The sequence below is a fragment of the Acomys minous genome (genome assembly GCF_964271855.1).
Source record: "Acomys minous genome assembly, chromosome: 4".
NCBI lineage: Eukaryota > Metazoa > Chordata > Mammalia > Rodentia > Muridae > Acomys > Acomys minous.
The window spans coordinates 51,392,913-51,412,113 of record NC_140486.1 but is presented as its reverse complement, the minus strand read 5'-3'; the positions used below and the strand labels follow the sequence as shown (position 1 = coordinate 51,412,113).

Below are 19,201 nucleotides of genomic sequence, written 5' to 3'. Positions count from 1 at the left end.
CGGATCTAAAATGTACATAAAAAAATTAACCTTGAAGTTATACACTCCTTAAGAGAAAAAAAAAAAGATTCTATTTTGAGGATTGGTTGTTTTGGTTTTTTGAGACAGAATTTCACATAGCTAATCTGCCTTAGAACTTGCTATGCAGCCAAAGGTGACCTTGAATTTTTAAAAATGAATTTTGCATTTTAAACATTTATTTATTTATGTATTTACATATGCTATGGCACTCATGTGGAAGTCAAAGGATGGCTTGTAGCAGTTGGTTTTCTCCTTTTTCCATGGGGGCCCTACAAGTCCAAATCAGGTCTTCAGGCTTGGTGACAAGTGGCTTTACCCACGGAATCATCTTGCCAGGTCTCCAGTTTTTTTTTTTTTAAGCATATTTACATCTGATGGAGAAATTATTACTTTGAGCTGTCATTAATGTTAAAAGTAAGATAAGGTTTTTTTTTCTTCCTGGTGCTTTTCTGAGCTTCCAATTTTTGTTTTCAATAAATACATTACACTGGTAATATAAAATAGACACATTTCTAGTAACTTAGTAATTGAGCTGCTCTGGTGTTTTCTCTTTAAAGGCTAGAAGGATTAAATAGCATTTTCAATAAAATCCAAGGGAAATAAACATTACTGTGCTCAGTTTCACGTACGAACCAGATATCCAGGAATTGGATATGGGTAATTATCAACTCCTCTTCAGATGGAGTGTTTCCCTTCTTTCTATCATCAGATGGAAAGGCACAGCATCTCTGGCTGCTTCATTCCAGCCAGTTGATGATGCTGGAAAACATTCAGCAATCGGTGGGTTTCAGAAGGTGGCATATTGTATAACAAGTGAGAAGCTGATACAGGCTCGGTGGGGCCAGCTTAGTTCAATCCGCAGCACATTCATGTGTGAATGTACACTACACACACACACAGAGAGAGAGAGAGAGAGAGAGAGAGAGAGAGAGAGAGAGAGAGAATAAAAGAATAAAAATAGTAATGGTTTCATGATGAAAGACTGCAAGTCTGTTCTATAATCATCTTGGCTGGAAATGGAGTTCAGATGTTGCTAGACTAATTTACTGCCATATAACATTTTGCAAAGACACAGCCACTTACAAGAAATATGTATTACTTCATAGTTTCGATGGAACATGAGCCTGGTTTTGCTGGGTATGTATGTCTGCCTCAAGGTCTGTCACAGAGCTGCCAGCAGGAGCTATGTATGTATCTGAAGGTTAGACTGGAGAAAATATGCATCCGAGACCTTTAGGTTTTCTCATATTTTTAGAACCCAGTAAAAACCTACAAGAGAGTGTCTTGATAAAATGGTGCCCTAGTTTGCTTCTCTGTTGCTGGGATAAAACACTGACCCAAAGCAACTTGAGGAAAGAAGAGATTTATTTGGCTTGCAGGTCCTAGCATCGTACCGTTGACAGTGCAGAGGCAGGGGACCTGGAGCCGGGAAGTGAAGCAGAGAGCACAGAGGAACACAGCTTACTGGCTCGCTCCCGATGGCTTTCGTAGCTTGCTTTCTTACACAGCTCAAGACCACCTGCCCAGGGGTGGCTGAGACCTCCTACGTCAATCATCCATTTAAGAAAACGCCCCCGCAGATGTGCCCACTGTCCGGTCCAACAGGAAGTCACTCAGTTGAGGTTCCCGCTTCCAGATGTCTCCATTTTATGTCAAATTGACAAAAAGCTAAGCAGCACAGAGGGACTAGGGGCGTTGGTTCAGGTTAAATGATTGCTCGTGTGGCATGCTGGGTAATGAGTCACATGGTTGGGAGGGGTGAACAGTAAAGGGCACTGCAGAAGTGGAGACAAGAGGAGAGACTCGGGGCGACCGAGGCTGCTTCTCCAGGGCAGTCAGTTGTAGAGACAGATCCAGGGCATGATCTGGCCTTGGCTTACCCATCACTTTCTGTCTTCGTTTGTCAAATTCTCTTATTAACTGATAAGACATACTCTCATCCTCAGTAGCCATAGATTTATTTCCATTATGTACACCTACTGTCCCAGAAGGAGATCCAGATTTTGTTGTGAATGAGTGTTGGCTCTTATCAAATTCATTTTCCGCATCAATTGATAGCGATGCTGTGTGAATTTTCTCCTTTAGCCTGTTGTAGTTATTTTGATGGATCGTGTATAGTTAGGATAGATAGTAGCTATCTACTTGGCCATATTGTGTACTTTTTAAATGCGTTTTTATTTGATGTGCTAGCACTTTGTTGAGATTTTCTGCATCTAAGTTTATGAGAAAAGTTGGCCTGTAGTGTCTTTTATTGCACTCTGTATGGTTTTGGTGTCAGAGTAGCACTGGCCTCTGCAAGTGAGCGTAGAAGTATTCCTTCCTTTTCAGTTTTTTCTGGGAGGGATTGCAGAAAGTTAGTAATAATTCTGTAGATATTTGTTGGAGTTCTCCAGTTGAAACCATCTGTGTCTTCTTCCAGGGCATTTTAATGACAAGTTCAATTCCTTTAATGGATATAAGACTATCCTGTTTCATCTTGTTTGAGTCTCAGTAGTTTGCGGTTTTCATAAATTGGTCCATTTTCTTCTAAAGTTGTCGAATGTGTCAGTACAGCTGCGTGGGCAATGTTCTCTTATTCCCCCAGTGGCTGCTGGAACGGTGGTAATATCCTGCTTCAGGACTGACATGGGTGATTTTTGTCTTTTCCATTTTATTTTGTCAGGCTTGTGAGGAGCCAGGCTTTTGTGTCATTAATTTTCCCTGTAGTTTTTTCTTTCAAGTACGTTGATTTCCGCTTTCATCTCTATTACTTCTTTATGCTTGTTTTGAGTTATTTTATTCTTTTTTTTTAAGTCCTCTAGCTCCTGAAGACAGTAGTATAGATGATATCTTGAATCTATTTAATGTGATCTTTTCTTCTCTTCTTTTTTAGAAGACTAATGTATTTATATAAACATATAAATGTACAAGTGCAAGCATGCCACAGCAATGGAGGGCAGAGGACAACTTGCAAGAATCAATGACTCCTTCTACCATGTAGGTCCTAGCGTTCACACTCTGACACCCAGGCTTCCCAGTAGACACTTTCGCCAACTGAGCCACCCTCTCCTCATCCCTACCTCTCCCTACCCACAGACAGGGTTTCTCTGTGTAGCCCTGGCTGTCCCAGAGGCCTGCTGAGCCATCTTGCTGGCCCTGTCTCCCTCTTTTCTGATGTGCTATGCATTTTCCTTAAAGAGCAACACCTTAGCTTTGTTTCACAAATTTTGATGCATTTTATTTACATATCACCCAGTTTATGTTTTATTTTGTTTTTGTTTTTTGATTTCCCTTGATACCTCCTCTTTGACAGTATTTTTTTAGAAGTGTGTTGTTTAACTTCCACATGTAACAATGGCCTCTGGCTTGGAACCTTTGTGTTATCAGGCTAGAAGAGCTACACTGTTAGCATGTCCTGGAAGCACTTCCTCCACCATAATGCTTAGCAGTAAGACACTACACATAGCAGAGACTGTGAATAAACATTCTCATTTCAAGCTCAACTTCCTCATGGAAGTCACAGGGAAGTCACCGCAGCCACTCTAAGGACACCAGACACAAAAATAACTGTGACAGGCAGCAAGTCATACTAAAAAGAGATAATGCCTTTAACCAATTGGGGTTCCAGAATGTTACTTGTATAGGTTTCACAGAAGTTTATGAACGGATCACTAAGATACCTTCCATCAACTTAGGGCCCATGTACTGATGTTCTATGATACTTAGCATTCATTAGTTTCATCAAAAAGTAAACCCTGCTGCTGAGACTTTAGTTGAACAGAGAGAAAGGAAGTAAACATTTGTACCTAGCTTGTCATTTTGAAGTAGCAGCTTCTGAGCTGTCTTTAAAACCTTATTATTAAAATTCCCTAGCATATACAAGAGTAGTAAAGACAACAGCATGAATAATTGTCATGTTCCTCGTTCAGCTTCTAAAATTATTAATTTTCTTGTTTTTGGTTGAGTGCTTTCAGTTCAACAGACACACACACACACACACACACACACACACACACAGAGAGAGACAGACAGACAGATACACACACACACGCACACACACACACACACACACACACACAGAGAGACAGACAGACAGATACACACACACACGCACACACACACACACACACACACACACACACAGAGACAGACAGACAGATACACACACACACGCACACACACACACACACACACACACACACACACAGAGACCAGACCTCATTTATTTCCTTGTGTATGTATCTAATGAAAAAAGAAGAAGAAGGGGGGGGGAGGAGGAGGAGGAAGAGGAGGAGGAGGGCATTGTGACACACGCCTTTAATCCTAGCACTCAGGAGGCAGAGGCAGGTGGATTGCCATGAGTTCGAGGCCAGCCTGGTCTACAAAGCAAGTCTAGGACAGCCAGGGCTACACAGAGAAACATGTCTCAAAAAAACAAACAAAATAAAACAAGATGTGAACCCAGCTAACGATAATATTTTTAAACCAAAGGAAAATTATAGGCTATGAAAAAAGATGTGTCCTCTAGACATGGATGGCCATCAATAGACTCACAGAAGGAATGGGCCACTTAAAAAAATAAACACACGTACTAACTTGTCCAAGTTGAGATAGAATAGAAATACCTAAAATACACATTTCTGGATTTGTATCCTAGAGTTTCTCTTGGTGGCTAGGCTCTTTGCCATTTATCAGTTTCGCTAACCGTATACTCATATATAGTCATATTTAGGTAACATTTCTTGACTGTTAATATGGTAGTTAATGGTATATATCAACTTAACTAGATTATGGAATGCTGGGGGTGGGGATGTGGGGGGGTGACGGAGGCAAGCTCCCCCCACTCCCCCCATGTCTCCTGAGGCGTTGTGCATTTGGTAGGCTGAATGAAGCGTTCCTCAGCAGTGTAGCTGTCTTCCTGCTCCAGCCCTTACACACAGGTAGTCTTGTTAGGAGTTTTCAGATTCCAACCAGGACTTATACTCACGAGACACTCAAGTCACAGACCTTTGGACTCACTGAACTATATCACTGGATTTCCTTTTGGCTTGCAGACAACAGATTATGAGATTCTTAGGCCTTCATAGGCCAATTCCTACACACATACACACACTATGTCTACACACACATACACACACACCATCCACACACACAAACCCCACACATACAACGCACACACCATACATATATACATACATACGCCACACATAGACACCCATACCCATGCACTCCACACATACAACACACACACACACACACACACACACACACACACACACACACACACACTATTGGTTATGGTTCCCTAGAGACCTTTGTATAACATAGCAGGTGCTAGGCACTTTCACATACACTATTTCATGGACTCTTTGGAACCAGCCTGAGGTGGATGTTACCATCCCCATTTCTGAAGGGGAAAAGAGAAGTTCAGAGGGGTAACGTGGCCGAGGCTGCACAGAGAAGACAGAATCTCTACTTCAAATATTCTTCTCATCATCCTCTTCATTTGCATTTCTCTTTTAAGTTTCAAAGTACTTCTCCAGTCTACAAAATGGATAAAATTTGTGGGAAAAGTCCTTAATCTAATTTAATTTATCTTCCATCTGCAGAACTCTATCTTAACTCTCTTCCTCTGTTTAGAAGTCTATGTACTGTACTGACGTTCCTGGTGGATCAGTTTAGAGCATGTGTGGCCGCTCACCAACACATGAGCACTAAGCACTTAGAATGGGGCTAGTGTGCACGCTGAAATGATATTTGGACATACTGAGTTAAACAGAATACACTGTTAGGTAGCTGGAGAGATGTTTCTGAGGTTCGCAGCACCCTTGCTGGGCAGCAGCCAGCCACCTGGACCTCCTCTAGCTCCAGGGGACCCCGTGACTTCTTCCAGCCTCAGGGAGCACTGAACTCATGTGCACAGTCCTTCTCCACATACACACATGATTAAAATCTTTTAAACATACGACCAGGGCTAGGCAGTGGTGGCACACGCCTTTAATCCCATGCAAAAGGCAGAGCCAGGCAGATCTCTGAGTTCAAGGCTAGCCTGGTCTATGGAGTGAGTTCCAGGACAGCCAGGGCTGCACGGAGGAATCCTGTCTTGAAAACACAAAAAATACAATAAAGTATGTTACTTTAAAATATATTTTTATTAATTTCTTGAGAATTTCATATATACATATACATATATATATAATGTATTTTTATTATATTCACCCCAACTCTGCTCAGATTCATCCCAGATCCACTCCCTATCTCCAACCCCATCCTGAACTTGTTTTTTGTTTTCTTTTGTTTTTCATTTTTTGACACAGGGTTTCTCTGTGTAGCCTTAGCTGACCTGGAACTCACTCTGTGGACCAGGCTGGCCTCGAACTCACAGATCCCCACTTGCCTCTCCCTCTGGAGTGCTGTGATTAAAGATGTGTGCCACCACACCCAGTAGTTTTTGTTTTTTAGTTTTTAAATAAGACATCAAGTCCAATTTGTGCTGCCTTTATATTCAAGGACATAAGACCATTCACCAGATCCTAGTTAACCTACCAGAGGTCATACCCTAAAAAAAAAAAATATTGATCTAGATTGCGAGTTCAAGGCCAGCCTTGTCTACAAAGTCCTGGATAGCCAAGACTACACAGAGAAACCTGTCTCAAAAAACCAAACAAAAACAAAAACAAAGCAAACAAACAGACAAAAAAAAAAAAACCCTATCTGTTCTTCCCTAGAAACTATTGTCAGCAACCTCTCAGCTAGGGGTCAAGGGTCATGAGCTCCACCTTACTTCAACCTGGAATATTGGCTGGCTTGATCTTGAGCAGGTAGCCACAGCCTTTGTGAGTTCCTGAGGGCAGGGGTCCTGTCATGCCCAGAGCACACTGTTTTACTCTGGTCCTCTCCAAACTTTGACTTCTAAAATCTCTCTGCCCTCTCTTCTGCAGTGTTCCCTGAGCCTCAACTTGAGGGTTCACTTGTAGTTTAAAAAAACAAAACAAAAAACCTTTCTTAATGTGTCTCTTAAAAACCACAAGCGGCTTACATTGTATTTCTGCTGGACAGCATGACACTCCAAGGCTAATAATGCAGGCCCGAGTTGTGTCAATTATGTGTCCCCACTGAAGCTGAAAGCTAGTGCCGTGAGACACTGTGACCCTCTATACCATCCCACTGGGAATAGTGGCAGTGCCTATTTCTGTATCTAGTCTTGGGGGGCATCAGAAACAATATTTAATGTCTAAGTTAAGAGGCATTACACTCTCAGCGTAGGTTCCTACATCCAGCAGGGCTACAGTCGAGGCTTCCTGGACCCACAGTGAGCGTTACAATGACCATCGCACATGAAGAGCCTACAGGTACCTAAGACCCTTCAAAGAAATTCTTTTCCTGTGAAGGCTCTTCATGACATTCCCTTCTCTGGCCTAGTTCACAGGATATTTCCTCCTTTCAGCATCAACAGTGAGTAAGATGCAAGACACACACTTGTGATCCGCTAGTGATACTCTTGCAGTGAAGTGTCCTGTCGTCTCATCCACACTGTAGAATTCTCTGTGGCAAGGACTCCGTGATGGTTTGGATGAAAATGGCCGCCACAGGCCCACAGGGAGTGGCACTATTAGGGGGTGTGGTCTTGTTGGAAGAAGTGTGTCACTGAGGGTGTGTGTGGGGGGGGGGCTTTGAGGTTTCAGATGCTCAAGTCAGGTCCACTGTCACTCCCTCTCCCTGCTGCCTGAACATCTGGTTGTGGAGCGCTAAGCTCCGTTTCTAGCACCATGACTGCCTGCCTGCAGCCATGCACCCCTGCTGTGACAGTGACGAACTGAACCTCCGACCTGCAAGCCAGCCCCAATGAAATGGCCATGGTGTCTCTTCACATGGATACAAACCCTAAGACAAGGCCTGTGTTTCACATCATTGTTCTTAGTATCTGTCAGACCCTCTCGGTGATGTGACTGAACAAAATACTTGTTATCACTACAGACCTCTGAAGTAGGCAAGGGGGCTCGCTATCTGTGTTGGTAGATAAAAGAAACTAGTGCTTTAGTGACGCCTTTGGAAGCCGGTTTGCTGTCAAGTGGGAACAGAAGCCCCACAGCCGCCTCTCTGCCCTTCATTCCAGGCTCGGCCACACACATAAATGGCTTGTTAATTTCCTAGGAACCCCAAAATAGATAGATATCACAGGCTGGGCAGCATGAAACAGTGTGTACACTCAGGCTGCTGAAGGGTGGACAAGGGCAACTGAGGTGTCGCCAGAGCGTGCTGCTGGCCTTCTCTGGTTTGCTGATGACGTCAGGCTCTCCTTGGCTTGTGGTTGCACTTCTCCAATCTCACACAGACACACTCACTAGGTTACTTTTCCCACTGTGCCGTGGCTCGGTTTGCACTTGGTTTGCACTTGGTTGTGTCACTAACGAGCCTTCTTTCAACTATGATCCCATTCTCTGGGGGTCAGAAGCTGTACCTACTTGGGGATGAGCACACTTCAACATAAGGAAGCGCTGCTGTGGTTCCGTGATCCGCCCCAAGGCTTACACTATAGTGAGAAAGAAACCAGAGGTGAGTCGGAAATCGTCCCATCTACTGCTCGGTTTATATATGGACTGACAGAGTTTGGGCAGCATGTGTCATCACGAATTTAGTGTATCTCCTACCTCATAGCAGGACTGAATGGTCCCCAGAAATAAAATGGCAGCTCTATTCTAACTAGCACGGCTCTCTCTAGTCATCTCAAACAAAGATATAGGATTGTGAGAAAGCAAGTGAAAAAGAGGTTGGTGCATTGATCCTGTAACTCCTCCAGAAGGTTCCTTTGGGGTGTAAGGAGCTGATGGGAGATTGGACGGGAGAGCTGGTCAAACGCATCGGGGAAGCCTAACAACGACGTAGAACTAGCACTTAGGAACTGCTCTGGTTTCCAGGTATTTCTTCCTTCCCCACACTGAAAATACACACCCGTTTTAAAATAAAAATACAAACATTTAGAAATGAAAAAGGTAAAATGGGCGCTGCTCTAGTCTAAGAGAAAAGAACCCCAGTGCGCTTCAGTCAGGACCTCAGTGGTAATCCATGCAAGAGCAGCATGGGATGGGCAGCAGCTTTGGCACTCAATGGAAGCTGATGACAGAGTCAATTGCCAAAGAAGCTGTCTGTCTCTACATCCAATCCCCCTAAACCGGAAGGGCATGCCTAGGCTCTGGGTCAGCACCGTCTCTAAAAGTTTTCTTGGTCAAGTGACTTAAACTCTTTGGTTTTGCCCCAGTGCGAAGTGAGGATGGCTTACCTAGCTGGGCTATAGTAAAGATTAAGATCTACCATAGGACAACAGACACACAATAGACAGCTCATTAATTTAAATCTTTCCTTTGTCCACCCCTACAAATATATTCAATAAAATATCTGCCTCTCGATCCACTCCCCCAACATATAAAGAGTGATTTGCATTGTTGTAAAAGCCAGTAGGTGAAAAACAATATAATAAGCCTCTAACTACTCAGATTCGGATTTCCACATTCATCAATTCAACAGACAATTGGGTAGCCACTCTTGCCAGTCATGGTGTTAAAAATAAACATCTCTCCTCTCTTAGGGAGGTTACTGTTTAATGAGGAGATGGTGAGCAAACAATGAATCCATAATTTAAAAACATAGCCAGACACAGCGGCACATGTCTGTAATCCTAACACTTGGGGAGCAGAGGCAAGATGATCACAGTGCATCTGAGGACAGACTGGGACAGACTTGCTCTCTCTCCAAAATAAAACAAAAACTGGAGGGCCAATTACAGTGGCACCTACCTATAATAATGGGGACGCTAAGGCAGGAAGATCACCAGTTGGAGGTCAGTCTGGGTTATAGTGATACCCTGTCTCAAAACAAACATGATGTTCAAAAACATCCTTTGTGCCGTGGAAGAAATGACAAGCTGTGACGATGATGAATCATGCACAGGACAGGAGACAGATTTAGTTAGGAAAGGTGACTGAGTGGCCTTTCTGGGGTGGCAATTAAACCCTAACCTGACAGATAACAAGAACTTAAGACACCTTCCAGCGCTTTCCACGCAGACTACTTTTTTCGGTCCCTCCTTCCCTCCAAACTCAGTCCACCTGAAGGTCCTGTTTTTCTGTCCTCTTGAAAGGCTCTGTCCCATGGCATCTGGTCAGTCAGTCTTAGGGTCATATGTTACCTGTGGGGAGGGGAGACTGCTCAGACGCTGTTGATTAGTGTCTGGTCTCTTTCCCGGTTTGCTCTTTTCCAATTCCTTATCACTGCCATTATTTTCAGGTTTTTTATTTTTGTCTATTTCTTCCCACTGGAGTGTGGGCTCCACAAGTTTATATTCCCCCCATTGCTGTAACCCTAGACTCGGGATCATTATCTATAAGCGAGATACCTAAAGGATACTTTTTTTTTTAACACCCAAAGAAAATTATGCTGGACACTTAACACAAGGTAAAGAGCTGATCGCTGCTTGAGACAAACTGGGATGGCGTCCAGAACAGGTAGGTTTGGAATTAAAACCGGAGATGAGGGCCGGAGGGGCACCAAGGGGCCAAAACTCGTTTGTCTTTTCCATTAGGCAGGAACTCCCTTTGCTCTAGGGCCCATTTTCAATCATTTTTCTATAATCAGTGCCTAGCCCAGGACCTGGCATTCGGTAGATGCTTGATACGAGCGGATGCTCACAGACTAACCGTGGCATACACAGGAAACGTCTACTAATTTGTGTTCAGCTCAGGTGGGAAAGGTGAGCAGGTCGGAGACTTAGGACCCCCGGCGCAAAGAACACAAGAGGCTAGCCAAATACCGCAGAGGCAGGGCTTCGGCCGCTGCGGCTGCGCAGTCCAGGCCCTCGCTCCCGAACCAGCGGGACGCCCGCCCCGCCGCTCCCACCGCGCGTGCGCACTGTACGTTTCCCGCCTCCAGCAAGATGGCGAAGGCCCTGCACTGAGGGGGCGGAGTGTGGCTGCCGGAAACCCGGCCGCTGCCTTGGGGGAGCTACGGGCGAAGGCCCGGGAGCAGCGGGCCGAGGGTGGCGCGATGCTGTCCCCGGGAAGCGCAGTCGGCTACCGCTGAGGAAGGTGGAGCGACGAGTCGCCTTTCCAGCGCCCCCTATGTACGCCTCCCTGCGCTCGGGGCCGGTCGCCGCTTTGCCCGCCTCGGTACCACCCGTGACTCTCGGGGCCCCGAGCTCCGGCGGCGACCGGGGCCGAGTCCCGCGGGAGGGGAGGCGCCCGGGCGGCGCCCGTGCTTGCGGCCGCGGAGCGAGCGTCTGGCAGGTGAGTGCGGCTGCGCACGCCGGCGACTCCCACCCGGACGGCTGCTCCCCGGTAGCCGACACCCCTCCCCCGCCCCCCGCGGCCCGGTTCCGCCGCTCTCGGGTCTGCACGTTCCTGGCCTGCCCCTCCCCGGCCTTCTGCTTGCTGGCTGCCTGCCGGTTCGCAGGTTCTCCTTCCCGCACCTCGGGCTGGGGTCGTGGACCCCGCCGCCCTCGCTCGCACCTCTCCTTGCTTCGCAGGCAGCCTCGCCCCTGCTAGCAGCAGTCTTCTGTCCCGCTCTAGGTGCGTGGGTCGGGTCGTCCAGCCCGTTTCATTCGCCTTTCAACCTTCTTCTTGCTTCCTTTTTAAACTTTTGGGAGCTGGGAAGGCAGGCTATCTGAGCCTGGCTTGTGGTGTTAACGGAGGAAAGGCTTGTTGTTCAGAGGCCGGTGGGATCCGTTCTCGTTGAGTTAGAGCCCCGGTAGACTGGCATGGGTTAAGAGTCTGACCCCTGCCTAGTGGGGTCAGCGATGGATGGCAAAGTGATTGTTCGCTTCTGAAACATTAATCTCTTCCCGCATATCAGTCTTTGGTCTCAGCTTTTGAGGAGGAGGCATGAGTTTTGTGGGGCGTTAGGTTTTGTAGATCCACTGAAAGAACTGGGGAGTGTATAAACGTAAGATAACACACAATGTCACAAGAAAGAGTAAGTGATTTATACTCTTTAGGTATCAGCCTTAAGTGGGCATGGAAGCTTTAGAGTTCCCAATGTGCAATCCGTGTGTGTGTGTGTGTGTGTGTGTGTGTGTGTGAGAGAGAGAGAGAGAGAGAGAGAGAGAGAGAGAGGGGGAGAGAGGAGGGGGGAGGGAGAGAGAGAGAGAGAGAGCTGATGGGGAAAAGAATTTTAAATTAAAAACTACTCAAATTTCTTTTATTCTCAACCTTACTTATGCTTAACAGCACGTATAGCTCTTGATAGCCTCTATAACGTGGGTTTGTGCTAATCTCAGCTTCCCCTCAAGGATAATGGTGATTAGTGATACAAAAAAAAACCGTCCTTGCCAAAGTTTGCAAGTGCAAACTGCCCGTCAGAGTGGAGGACGTGGTCCAGTAGTTAGTCTCTGTCCCATTACTTGGATGTGTCAAGAGTCCCAAAGCGGGTTTACAAATACTTAGGCTTTGAGGTTGCAGATGAGTGGGGTTTTGAAAGCTAGTTCAGAAGGCTGGGCCCTCAGCTCAGTGGTAGAGTGAATTAAAGGTTTAGAAATAGAACTGCCCACTTACAAAGAAGAAATCTGGCTGTCCTGAAACTTGCTCTGTAGACCAGGTTGGCCTTGAACTCATCACCGAGACCCGCCTGCCTCTGCCTCCCGAGTGCCGGGCTTAAAGGCGTGCGCCACCTTTAATCTCATTTGTTTGTTGGTAGCCTTCACTCTTCCACCACTGAAGACCACGCGCCCTCAGGTCTAGTCTGTCACCCCTGTGCTGTGCTTTTAATTCAAGAGGGAAGTGGGGCCTTCTGAACTCCAGGGGCTGAGAAATTCTCAGCTGTCTAAGGTTATACTTCGTCTGTTTCCCAGCGCGCGCCCCCCCCCCCCCCGCGGTTATCTCCTTATTTGTTCATATTTCAGAGGAGGAAATGTCTTGTCTTTGCAAGAGCTACCCCTGCCCATCATGTTTACTCAGAACTATCCATTATTACTACTTGGAAGCCTCCTCAGTCTCTCCCTCTCTATCCTATATGTATGTTTATGTTTCCCCCTGAGCTGCGGGTACAGCTCTACTAGGCCATCCCGAATTCCAAATTCTCCCTTCAGGCTTCTTTCATCCAAGGACTCTCTGATGTAGTCGGGTAACTCTTTCAGTCTTGGTTTTGACTCGTGTTAAAGCTGTTTATTAGTGGCTGTGGTCACAGTACCACTTAGACTATTCTGTATCTATAAAGCGGGATGTAATAGTTACCTTGCGCGGTGCACATAGAGGGAGTTAATATGTGCTAAATGGCCATGTGTTTTGACTCATCCTTATCTTCATCTTTCATTTTCACAATGAAGTCATTGAAATGGAAGTTCCTTGCCAACTCACTATGCTGCGGGGCCTTCGGGATGGGCCAGCAGGTAAACGTGCTTGCCTTGGAGCCTTACAGTCCGTCCCAGTTGGATCCCCAAGACCTCACTTGGTGGAAGGAGATAGACAACTCTTGAACGTTGTTCTGTGCCCTACATTACACACAGATACACGATAAATAAATGTAATTTTTAAAAATGACTAGAGAATATTAAGCACTAAACCTAATGGCAGTTCTGTGTCATTTTTGGTTTCTCTAGACAATTTTTAATTTATATCATACTCTATACAAATAAAAGACTGCAGCCCTCATGGAGTCGGGTAAAAGAGCCCTGCTTATGTGCATAGTTCATGCCACTAAGGCATGTGTATGATGACTCTGTAACCCATAAAATAAAAATTTATTCGGAATCCTCTCTGAGTTCCAGCTTTGTCATTTTAGCCATCCCTTGGCATCCAAGGGAGATTTGGTTTTGGAACTCCTATGGATTGCCAAGACTCTTACGTAAATAACATAGTGTTCACATATAATTTCTGTATATCCTTGAAATACTTTGTCATCTCTGGATTATTTATAATACAGGTTGAACATTCCTAAATACAAACACCTGAAACCTGAAAAGCTCCAAACCATGATTTTTTTTTTTTTTTATTTTTTAGCATCAACATGACACAAGTGGAAAATTCTACTTATGACCTCATGTGACAAGTCACAGTCAAAATGTGAGCACATTAAATATATATACAATACTTCAAGTTAGATGACTAACGAGTACATCTGTATGCAGCATAAATGAATTTTATGTTTAGGCTTACAGATCATGCCTAGGATAGCTCATGCATATCTAAAATCCTAAATTTTTAATCTAAAGCATTTTAAATAAGAAACTATGTATCCAATGCGGTGTAAATGGTAATTAAACTTTGTTTAGAGAGTAATGACAGAAGAGGCCATACATGTTCAGTGCAATGGAAAGACTCCTCCTAATTGTTTCTAATCCACTATCAGTTAAATCCAAAGATTCAGAAGTTGTGAAATGTACAGTTCATTATGTTTTCTCAGTCAGCAAATCTAAATATAAATGCCACTCATTTAACAAATATTTTAGGTAGAGGTCCTGTCTAGATGTGCAGGGCCCTGGGTTGATTCCCAGCACCTCACAAAACAAAGCAAACAAAACCCAACTACATTTGAGGCGAACTGTGCAACCAGGGCAGCAGGAATAGAGAGTCAAAAAGCCCGTGGACTCTGAGCTTACTGTTAGTAGCCAACAGTACATCTACACACAGGTCACGCTTAGGCATTGAAGTGAGTCAGATGGCTAAGTCAGTCAAGGACCCGAACAGACGGAGTGGAAGTCATGGAAGGGTCTACTGAGTGCGGGTCCGGATTGTCCTTGTCAGGATTTGAAATCAACATTACACTAACTTTGTAAAATGAATCGACCCCTATTTCTGCTCAGAAATACTTTGTACACACCGAGTTGGAATTACTTCTTTGAATGTTTGTTATAATCCAGCAGAGAAAACATCACTTTGTCATATGTAGTCATACAGCTGGGAGTTTTTTCTTTGTGGAACAGTTTTAACTAAAGGTTTTACAAATTAAATTTCTCCTTCTCTTACCCTCTTTCCCCTCCTTTACTGGGAATTGAACCCAGTGCCTCACACAGACTAGGTAAGCTCTCCACCACTGAGCGATGCCTGCAGTACTTGATTGCTCATCTGTGTGCGCAGGTGAGTGTGGAAGGTCAGGAGATGGCCTCTGGCGTCCTGTCTGGAGCCATCTGCCTTGCTTGAGTCAGGAGCTCACCTGGACAGGAACCCCAGGGGGCTTCCTAGTTAGGCTAGGCTGGCTAGCCTAATTGTATAGCTATGTACCATCAATATTGCTTAGAGCACCGCATGTATTTACTTTGTGATCTTAAAGACCCGGAAGCTCAACCTGTAGAATGTCCTTTTCTCTGCTGGAGAAGTCTCCGTTTTCCACTCTTAAAGGTGCGTTTGCAGAGGACTCTGGCTTGGCAGCTTCCTGTGGAGTGCAGTCCAGGTTGAGTGCTGCTTCGTGTCAGCTCGCTCACTTCTTAGCGACACCGTGGCTCTTTGCTCTTTCTTTTTTCTTTCTGAGACAGGGTCTTACTGTGTTGCCTGGCTGTCCTGGGACTCACTTTGTAGACCAGGCTGGCCTCAAACTCAGAGATCTGCCTGCCTCGGCCTCCCAAGTGCTGGGATTAAAGGAATGTGCCACCACACCTGGCCGACACCATGGCTCTTAGTATTTCCTTTTAAAATAATCTTGTCATGTTCCTTTTAAGGAAGGAGGACTTTTTAACTTTGTCTTCTGCTTTACTGTTCTGTGATTAGGCAAGTTTTGGGCTTCATAAATGTATGGATCAGCTCTCTTTTTAATTAATTAATTAATTAATTCACTTTACATCCCAATCATAGTGCCCTCCTTCCCTCCCTCTTCCTCCTAGCCCCCCTCTCCTACTTCTCAGAAAAAGGAAGTCCCACCCTACCAACCCACCCTAGGACATCTCGTCACATGGTGACTGAGCACATCCTCTTTCCCTGTGTCGTGTCGAGGCAACCCTGCCAGGGGGAAGTGATCAGACAGCAGGCAACAGAGTCCATGTCAGAGACAGCCACTGCTCCCCTTACTAGGGGACTAACATGGAGACCAAGCTGCCCACCTGCTACATCTGTGTAGGGGGCCTAGGTCCAGTCCATGAATGGTCCTTGGTTGGTGCTGCAGTCTCAGCAGGCCCCTCTGGGCTCTGCTTAGTTGCCTCTGTTGGTCTTTTTTGTGGAGCTCCTGTCACCTCTAGGTCCTTTTATTCTCTTCCCTTACTTTTCTTTCCCCCACCCCCACTTTGCCACAAGACTCCCTACACATCACCCAGTGTTTGGTTGTGAGTCTCAGCATCTCTTTCAATCCACTGCTGGGCGGAGCCTCTCAGAGGATCGCTGTGCTAGGCCCCTATCTACAAGCATAGCAGAGTACCATTGATAGTGGCAGGCCTGGCTCTCTCCTATGGGCTGCGTCTCAGGTTGGGTATGGATCAGTTATCAGTCCCACACATTTGTCAGCCAAAGGGCCTTCAAATATCACCTTTGCTCCAGTGTTCTCTTTTGTCCTTAATAGGATTCTGCTTTAATATGTGAAGATCTTCCTGCCTTTGTGTGCTCCTGTTTTGTCTTACAGGCTTTATTTTGGACAGTTTTATCCTCAAAGTACCCATTTTTTTTTAAACCTATATCTACTATTTGATTACTCACCCAGTAAGTGTTTAATTTAGATTATTTTATAGTCCAAATATTTTTCAAATCTGTGCAACTTTTTATAGCTTGCAATTCCATGCCATATACATATGTGTGTATATACACATATATGTGTAAGTTTGACCATTATCCTCTTGAATGATAATTATGAAATTATACTCTGTTAATTCCAATGTTTACAAATCTCTGTGGATCTGTTGGAAGAATAATTTGACATAGAATATGGTGTTAATCTTTTTGTGAAGATATTTATTTGGTATTGCCAAGAGTTTAGGCTATAAACCCACCTTAATCAAATTTTACATTGTGAGCTCTGTTTGACTACCTGCATGCCTTATTTATGTATGTATTTATGTATGGCCAGAGTTCATGATTTCTTTTTATGAATTGGATGTGGGAAGGTGGCGCTGCTGGGAGCTCTACTGTGAGATGTTTAGTATTGGGTCACTCTGCTTTTGGGCCTCCTGAGATGAGCTGCTTGCTCTGACTGGACAGCTTCATCTTGTGCTGCTCACCAGAGTCCCAGAGCAGTGGGCCCAGTCAGTTACGTGGAGTCTTCTCTTTGTTAATTACTCAGGTGTTTTGTTGGTGACAACGCGTAGTATGGTCTCCTAGTTCTTTCCTATCTTAACCCAGAGGGGACTTTGAGAACCTCAGCCTAAAGCCAGAGATGTTTTCACTACAGTGCCGTTCTTGTCTGGGATTCTTACTTCGCTCCCAGTCTTGCAGTGCAGTCAGCAGTAAATGTTTGCTTGTTTTTAATAACTCAAAAAAAGCAAAAGTGGAGATCCCTTTTCTGAGCTCCAACTTCTGATGGGTTTGAACTGATTATTTCTCATTGTGTAAATAGCTATTTAATACCCTTAAGATTATTTTAATATCTAACTTAAAATCATTTTCAGAGGGATAGTTAGTCTCAATTGCCTGATGTACTGTTTCTACAAGTAGAAGTCCAGACATTTGACACCTTATGCAAAGAACACTAAAACATTCTTCATTAGGCATTTCTTGTGAAGGAGGTATCCATCTACCCTGGCAGGACATAATGTGAACGCTGCAGAGTGGGATGCTACACGGACGGAGAGGACAAGCACCGAGTTTACAAGGCCTGCCAACAAATTGTCCTTTAATATTTTTGCTTGTAGTTGGGTTTGTTTTTAATAATTAATGTTAGAACTCCTGTGCTATTTAGATGTTCTGATGTTTAATATTTGAATTTTGATGTTTAATATGTTACATATTTATTTTGGGCTGTGGGTGTACATCTGTGTCACAACATGCTTATGGAAGTTCAAGGACTATTTGGGGCATCATGTGTGTCCCTGGGATCAAACTCAGGTCAGCACCTTTATGCTCTAAGGCACCTTGCCAGCCCAGGGTGTTGTAAATTTTATTCTTTTAGAGACAAAATAGGAATTTTAAATCTTACACATCTATAAAAATGCATAATTTTACTTGAATTCTGAATTTAATTAAAAAAAGAAGTCAAACTTTTAATTTAGAAATTCTGGCTTTACATTGGCGGATGGTCTTCCTTGTTTGAAAGGTGATGTTGGAAATTTAGAATAACATCCATATTTAATAGTTATTCGACTTGATATTCATAACTGATAGCATGAGATACCATCTATATTTGTAATTAAATCGATGCATCAAAAAAAACACAAGCTGGGTGTGGTGGCAGGGCACCCCTTTAATCCCAGCATTTAGGAGGCAGAGGCAGGCGGATCGCTGTGAGTTTGAGGCTAGCCTGGTCTACAAAAGCGAGTCCAGGACAGTCGAGGCTACACAGAGAAACCCTGTCTTGAAAAAACAACAACAACAAAACAAAAACAAAACTAGCCCTCTTGGGAAGGAAACCTAGAATTTTTGAACTTTGCCTGATTCTTTTTTTCTCTGCCAAACGAATGTACTAAATTGAAGCTCCACGCTGATTACGTCCCCTCGGCTTCCGGCTTTGCTACAAGTTTGTTCACCTGCCTTCAAAACACTGGATGATAAAGTAAGAAAGAACTGTAGAGTCAGAGTCCCCCGCAGTGGGACTCTCCTGTGTGCTCCCATCTTCAGCCTGTTGAACTGTGTGCCGTCGTCTCCTGGGGGCTCTCTGCCCTATGCCACTCCCGCAGCAAGGCCAGGATGATGACTTATCAGTGTCTTTTCAGGTGTGTTGAATGGTTAATGCACCTTGATTATTTATGTATTTGTTGCCAGTGCAGCTAACTAGACTTCATGCATTCATGGGTGTATTTTAACTTCTTGGTTTTTTGGTTTTGGTTTTTGGTTTTTGGTTTTTTGAGACAGGGTTTCTCTGTATAGCCCTAGCTGTCCTGGACTAGCTTTGTGGACCAGGGTGGCCTCGAACTCATGCTGATACTCCTGCCTCTGCCTCCCGAGTGCTGGGATTAGAGGCGTGTAAGTAACACCATGCCCAGCGTATTTTTACTACCTGATATATTCAGGTTTGAGTCAGTCTCAGCCTTCTGTCTGCCTTTGAAGCTGTTAATTTCCATGCCAGTCCTTAGCCTGGCCTGTCTGAGGATTTCTTACCCAAAATGCTTGAGACTAGAAGTGCTCTGGATTTGTATCTTTCCTTC

At 44.6% G+C, this 19,201-nt stretch overlaps 1 protein-coding gene across 20 annotated transcripts in view; it reads left to right on the top strand.

The window, feature by feature from the left end:
- Positions 1 to 10,908: 10,908 nt before the first annotated feature.
- Positions 10,909 to 19,201, top strand: part of APC (APC regulator of WNT signaling pathway) — a 102,253-nt gene continuing 93,960 nt past the window's right edge. For 10 of the 20 annotated variants that reach the window (XM_084780003.1, XM_084780001.1, XM_084779998.1 and 7 more), the window contains exon 1: positions 10,910 to 11,279. In XM_084780003.1, the coding sequence (XP_084636129.1) occupies positions 11,115 to 11,279 (165 nt within the window). In that variant the 5' untranslated portion in view covers positions 10,910 to 11,114. Of the gene's footprint in view, positions 11,280 to 19,201 lie in introns of all 20 variants that reach the window. The other 10 variants (XM_084780011.1, XM_084780002.1, XM_084780000.1 and 7 more) reach the window with 2 other exon arrangements.